At 38.4% G+C, this 6,686-nt stretch overlaps 1 protein-coding gene across 1 annotated transcript; it reads right to left on the bottom strand.

Moving 5' to 3' along the window:
• Positions 1-1,213: 1,213 nt before the first annotated feature.
• On the bottom strand, positions 1,214-1,780 carry LOC101247500 (uncharacterized). Its single transcript, XM_004234678.2, has 2 exons — positions 1,708-1,780; positions 1,214-1,623 (listed from the first exon to the last, which is right to left on the bottom strand). Exons 1-2 carry the CDS (start codon positions 1,778-1,780, stop codon positions 1,214-1,216), a joined length of 483 nt encoding a protein of 160 aa, XP_004234726.2.
• Positions 1,781-6,686: the final 4,906 nt, after the last annotated feature.

The following is a 6,686-nucleotide window of genomic DNA, read 5'->3' on the forward strand; positions in this document are numbered from 1 at the left end:
GCTATAATGCAAATGACGACGTTTACGGAACACATAAACTCTTCCTTGAAATTTTCACTTGATTCACCTTCGAATCTAGTTGGACTTTCTTCATAAATTTTAAGGTTGTCAGAAATTAATTGAAATAAAAAATTCATATTCCCATGTTTCAGATATAAACTATATAAAATGATTCTTGCTTCTTTGAAAAATATTAATTTTGGGATAGTTCTCTCCTCCTTTGACCTCTCCATATTCATCTATCGGAAGAATTTGGTAATTTTATAGCAAAGTTATAAACCTGCGTCCACAGAAAAATTGTTAGTTTTAAATACGAACTGATCTATGTTGATTTCTTCAGTTGTCTTCTCCTTGTCCTGCTATCTCCGATTGATTTCCCGATCTCCTAACTCTTTATAGATGAGACAAAATATATAAAGCCAAAGCAAATGAAATGTAAAGAGAAGAAATTTTAGAAAAATATATTTTTGAGAAATAGTTTCTGAAAAAAAACGTTATTGCCATGTCATGTCATATCAAGCTTAACAAACTTCTTTGAGCCTGCTGCTTGGAGGTCTATCTGATTATTCGTTGGGGAGTTTCTAGAGTCACTACGGACTTGTAGATGCACCCATGATGAAATTTTGAGACCATCCTCAAAAATTCTGTCCAAGTTAACTGTCTTACCTCTCATTCCACAATAACTTAGTAGATTGTTCAATTTTTGAGGTCTTCTCAAAAATTCAGTCCCCGTTGCAAATCTCAAAGTACCTCTAGTCTTTACTTGCTGAGGAATCGTCTTCTTCTCGACAATTTTTGAGTTCCTCTCTGAAATTCAGTACCAGTTTCTATTGTGAAGAGGAATAGAAATCTTACGGGAGGTATGACCAACCCTTGTGGCGCCTAGTATCTCATTATGGAAGGAATAAGGTAAAATGTAGTTCCCCTCCTCAAAGGTTGACAAAATAAGAAAAATTACAAAGAAACCGACCGAGGCCGACATAGGCCGCCTACGTATCTCATTTTTGATAATTCAGGTTGAATGTAGTTCATAAAAAGAAATACATAGAAGGGATAAATGGTGTGACCGAGGCCATTACTGGCCGCCTACGTATCTCATTGTTGAGAATTCAGGCTAGACATAGTTCATTACAAGAGGGATAAGAATTGAAGCAAAACAAATACAAGCAAACAGAATGATTACAAGTAAGTAACAGAAATGCAAATGGAAACTTCACATGTAGTATCTCTTGATATCATCTAAGTTGATTTGTTTTGGCCATAAAGTTCCATCCATCTCTGACAGGACCAAAGCACCTCCAGATAATACTTTACGAACCATGTAAGGACCTTGCAAGTTTGGTGTGAACTTTTCTCTGTACTCGTCTTGATGATGACAAATACGCTTAAAAACAAACTGGCCTACTTCAAAAATTCTGGCTCTTACTCTATTTTGAAAGACACAAACCATTCTCTTCCTATATAATTGACACTGACAGATGGAAACTATTCTCTTCTCATCAATCAATGTTAGTTGATCAATTTGCTTGCTGACCCGTTTAGCTTTACTTAACTCAGCTTCTTGGATGATTCTAAAAGATGGTATCTGGACTTCAGCAGGTATGACTGCTTTTGTCCCACACACTAGAAAATATGGAGTTGCTCCAATTGATGTTTTGACAGTCGTGCGGTAACCCAATAAAAGATATCACAACATCTCTTGCCAACCTCGGTGATTATCAATCATCTTCCTCAGAATCTTCTTGATATTCTTATGGGCGGCCTCTACAACTCCATTCATTTGGGGACACTAAGCAGTTGAATTCCGTTAAGTGACCTTAAATTGTTCACAAATATCTCTTATCAGGTGTTTGTTGAGATTCGCACCATTATAAGTAATGATGGATTCTTGTACTCTAAACCTGTATATCAAATTGTTACGAACAAAATCAGCCACAACTTTCTTGGTTACCGACATATAAGAAGTTCCTTCCACCTACTTTGTGAAATAATCAATAGCAACCAAAATGAATGTGTGCTCATCAGAAGCGGTTGGTTCTATTGGAATGATGACATCCATACCCCAAGCTACTAATGGCCATGGTGAACATATAGCATTTAGTTCGTGAGGTGGGACTTTGATCAAATCACCTTGCACTTGACATTTATGGAATTTTTTCACAAACATGCAACAATCATTCTCTATGGTCATCCAAAAATATCAGGCTCGAAGGACCTTTCTTGCAAAAGTGAGCCCATTCATATGCGTGCTACAAACTCCTGCATGTATCTATTCAATAAGCTTCAACTGCATCAACACACCTTAGAAGAACGAAATCTGGAGTCAACCTATAAAGAATTTATCAAATTAGAAATAAATTGAGAACCATACGATGTATCAAATTCTTCTGATTTGATTAGCATCTTCGGGATAAGTTCCAAGATCCAAGTACTTATTTACATCAAAATACCAACGCAAACCGTCTGGTTCTACTTCAACATGGGAACAATGGACTGGATGTTCTTTCAACTCTATATCCAAAGGATCAATATAATTTGTATCCGGATGCTTAATGATCGAAGCGATTGTGGCAAGAGCATCAGCCAATTCACTATGTATTCTGGGAGTATGTTTGAACTTAATCATATGAAATCTCTTGAAAAACTTTTGTACATACTGTACCTAGGGTATAATCTTCGGTTTATTCATAGCCCATTCTCCTTGAACATGATTAATAAAAAGGTCTGAATCTACAATAACCAACAATTCGTAGACACTCATGTCGATAGCCATTTTCAAACCAAGAATACACGCTTAATATTTGGCCATGAAATTCGTGGAACTAAATCGGAGCTTAGCCTCTATTGGATAGTGGTGACCAGATTCTGACACTACAACTGCTCCAATACCTCTAGCTTGATCATTTGCCGCTCCATCAAAGAATAATCTCCAACCTGGATAAGCCTCAGAAATATCCTCACCTACAAATGACACTTCTTCGTCATTGAAATAAATCATAAGTGATTCATACTCTTCATCAACGAGATTTTCTGCTAGATGATCAGCCAAAGCTTGTGCCTTTATTTCCTTTTGAATCACATACACTATATCAAACTCGCTCAACAACATTTTCAATTTAGCTTACATTCCGATCTTCATCGCTTTCTGGAAAATATACTTCAATGGATCCACTCTGGAATTGAGATATGTAGTATAGGAAGACAAATAGTGTCTCAACTTCTAGGAAAGCCACGTCAATGCACATCACTTTCTCTCAAACAAAGTGTCAAGAGACTCGTATGGAGTAATTTTTTTATTATATAATAGATAGCTCTTTCCTTCTTTTCTGTCTCTTCGTGTTGACCAAGTACACATTCGAAATACACTATCTGAAACTGTCAAGTACAACAACAAAGGACTCCCTTCCCGCAGAGGAACCAATACCGGTGGATTGGACAAGAATTTCTTGATAACATCAAAAGTTGTCTGACACTCTTCAGTCCACTTTGTCGGGGCGTCTTTCTTCAACAGCTTGAAAATAGTCTCATATACGACGGTTTATTGAGCTATGAATAGATTGATGTAGTTTAACCTCCATAAGAAACTCATCACCTCTTTACTCGTCTTCGGTGCAGGTAACTCTTGAATTACTTTAATCGTAAAAGGGTCGAGCTCAATATCCATTCTACTCAGTATAAATCCCAATAACTTTCTATCTAGAACTCCAAAGGCGCATTTGGTAGTATTTAACTTCAAGTTGTAACAACGCAAATGATCAAAGATTTTTCTTAGATGTTCCAAGTTATGCTAATTCTCACGAGAATTGATTATGAATCCATCCATATACACTTCAATCTCCTTATGATCATCTCGTGAAATATGGCGTCATAGCTCTAATGTAGGTGGCACCATCATTCTTGAGGCCAAGTGACATCACTCTGTAATGATATACACCCAAGGTGTAATGAAAGCCGTCATTTCCACATCTTTCTCATCCATCAGAATTTTGTGATAGCCTGCATAACAAACCACAAATGACTGAATTTCATGCTTAACACAATTTTCAACCAAAATATGAATATTCAGCGTTGGAAAATTATCCTTTGGTCTAGCTTTGTTACGATCTTTGTGGTTGGAACAAATAGTGATTTTCCCGTTGTTCTTGGAAACTGGAACAACGTTGGCTAACCAAGTTTTGAATTGTGTCACTTCCATTAATTGGGACTCTATCTTCTTGGTGATCTCTTCCTTAATCTTTAAATTCAATTCAACCTTGAATTTCTGAGTTTTTTGTTTCACCTGGTCAAACCCCGGGTTAATCGGCAGCTTATGAAATACGACATCGTTACTCAACCCTTGCATGTCACCGACTTCCCAAATGAACACATCAATATATTCAGTAAGTAAATGAATTAGGCCCTCTATCTGAGCTTCATTTAGGTGGATGATGATCTTAATTTCTTTAACACACTCTGAATCTTCCAAATTTACCATTTCCGTTTCCTCTAGATTTTGTTTATGCTGATTCTCAAACTGCCTAAATTCCTCGGCAACATAATCTGGTTCGTCACTTTCTTCTTCGTAATCATAAGCCTCATCATTATCAATTCCATTTTATTCATTTAGATTGTGACATGACATGACATTGGCAGGTCTAAAATCATGTTACTGAAATCACAAACCGACAAAGTTAGGAAAGTAAAGTATAAGAAACGACTAAATAAATAGAGGTAAAAAAAGAGGCTTTCATTGAAAACTTAAATAATGCAAACGTTCAAAATATTATAGGGCCATGTTACCATCTTTGAACATCATAATAAAAAGTAAAAAATTTGAGCAGTTAAGAATGTGCAAAATGGTGAGTCTCGGGTCACTTTCAGACTACCACCGATTTTAATGTGCATAAAATAATGCTTTTCTATCGAAGACATCGGGGTATCTGGATTGGCATTGAGGTCTAGTTCCACAGCACCTCCCCTTTCTCAGCAGCGCGGATACCAGCTACCTCGAGCTCTTCCTCAACAACAGCATTGATATCATCGAAGAGGTAAGGGATTCCTTCCCTAAGGTCTTCATGCTCGACATACTCTCGGATTAGAGAGGATTGATACAGATCTGGGATCGGCTTAGCCAATGCTTGACCATTTTTCTTCTTCATCTTCATGTCGTAATCTGTGGGGATGTACCTTAAACTGTATCTGGATCCCTTAACGAGGACAGGAACAGGCTCAGTAATTCCTTGGGAATCTCTTCCTAATCTAAAACCTGGCTCAAAAGCATTCTGTAGCATCATAGTGACTATCATCTTGTACACGACAGGCATGGGGTTTTGTGGGGACAAGTCGTCACTGGTGGTATTCACTAGCTCCACCATGTAGAAGTCTGTACCTCGCGATATCTCATCAATGATCGGCTTCTATCTGCCAGAAAAACTCCCCTCGCCATGAATAACGACCTTTTCATTCTCCGACATGAGTTTCATCATCTGATGGAGAGTAGAGGGGATGGCTCCAGCAATATGGATGAATGGACTTTCAAGAAGAAGGTTTTAGCTGCTATTGATATACAATAGTTGTTTTTCTCCATTTTCCCAAGGTCAAACCTTAGCTGCCTAAACGTCGAAAACGGGCAGATATTCAGACCAGATCCATCATCTACTAAGATGCGGTTGACAACCTTTTTGCGACATACCACAATGATGTGCAACGCCCTGCTTTGTGACCTCCCATTAAAAGGCAGCTCAACGTCACAAAAGTTTATTCGGTTCCCTGGAATAACATGGTGAATCATGGCAGCCACGTTATCGCTACTTGTGCCAGTGGGCACGTACGTATCATCGAGAGCCTTCATTAAAACCTGCCTGTTGGCTTGAGAGCTCATCAACACGGCCCATACAAAGATCAGAGCTGGAGTCTTTTCTAAATGCCTGACGATAGAATTATCTTTTGGATGTATTCTACGGTAGAATTTCTCCGCTTCTCCTTTGCTTATCGGCCTTTTAACCTGATCCTTCTTCTGTCCTCCGAGATCAAGTTCGTCAATAGTGTAACATCTTCCAGACATGGTCATGCCTTGAGCAGCTGCAGTTTCTGTAAAAAACTTAGGCTTGATGAGAGTTTCTGACGGCACCAAAGTAACAGCCTTTGCAGGTGTCAAAATAATAAAGTCTCTCTTCTCTTTGATGCTTAAAGAAGCAACAACCCTTTCTAAATCATCGTGAACTATGGGAGATATCATTTTGGTTCCACACCAGTCTTTGTCTGTCTCGATCATATTGACATTGCCGCCCCATGATTCGGTAACAGGTTGGTGTTGACATTCGGTGCCACATGTTGGAGAGAGACTACCTCTTGATCAATAAAATCCTGAATTTTTTGTTTGAGATTGATAAAATCTTCAGTATAATGCCCAACATTGTTGGAATTATAAGCACATATCTTATCGGGTGTGTAGAACTTTGAATTGACATCCACAAGTTTAGGCCTCACAGGGTGGATGTATCACGCCGTAGCCAAATGCTTGTACAACTTTTTCAGCTTTCAGCGAGCACAGTAAACTTCCTTGAAGGTTTCTTCTCGAATGTAGGTTCGGAAGGGTCATAACTGCCTTGTTGAGGAGGAGGACCTGTTAATATCTTTGGGTATTTGGACGGGGAGCTTGGGTTTTGGGATACAAATTTGTTTTATAGCTTGGCGATGGAGCTACG

The sequence above is a fragment of the Solanum lycopersicum genome, chromosome 3 (assembly GCF_036512215.1).
Source record: "Solanum lycopersicum chromosome 3, SLM_r2.1".
Taxonomy (NCBI): domain Eukaryota; kingdom Viridiplantae; phylum Streptophyta; class Magnoliopsida; order Solanales; family Solanaceae; genus Solanum; species Solanum lycopersicum.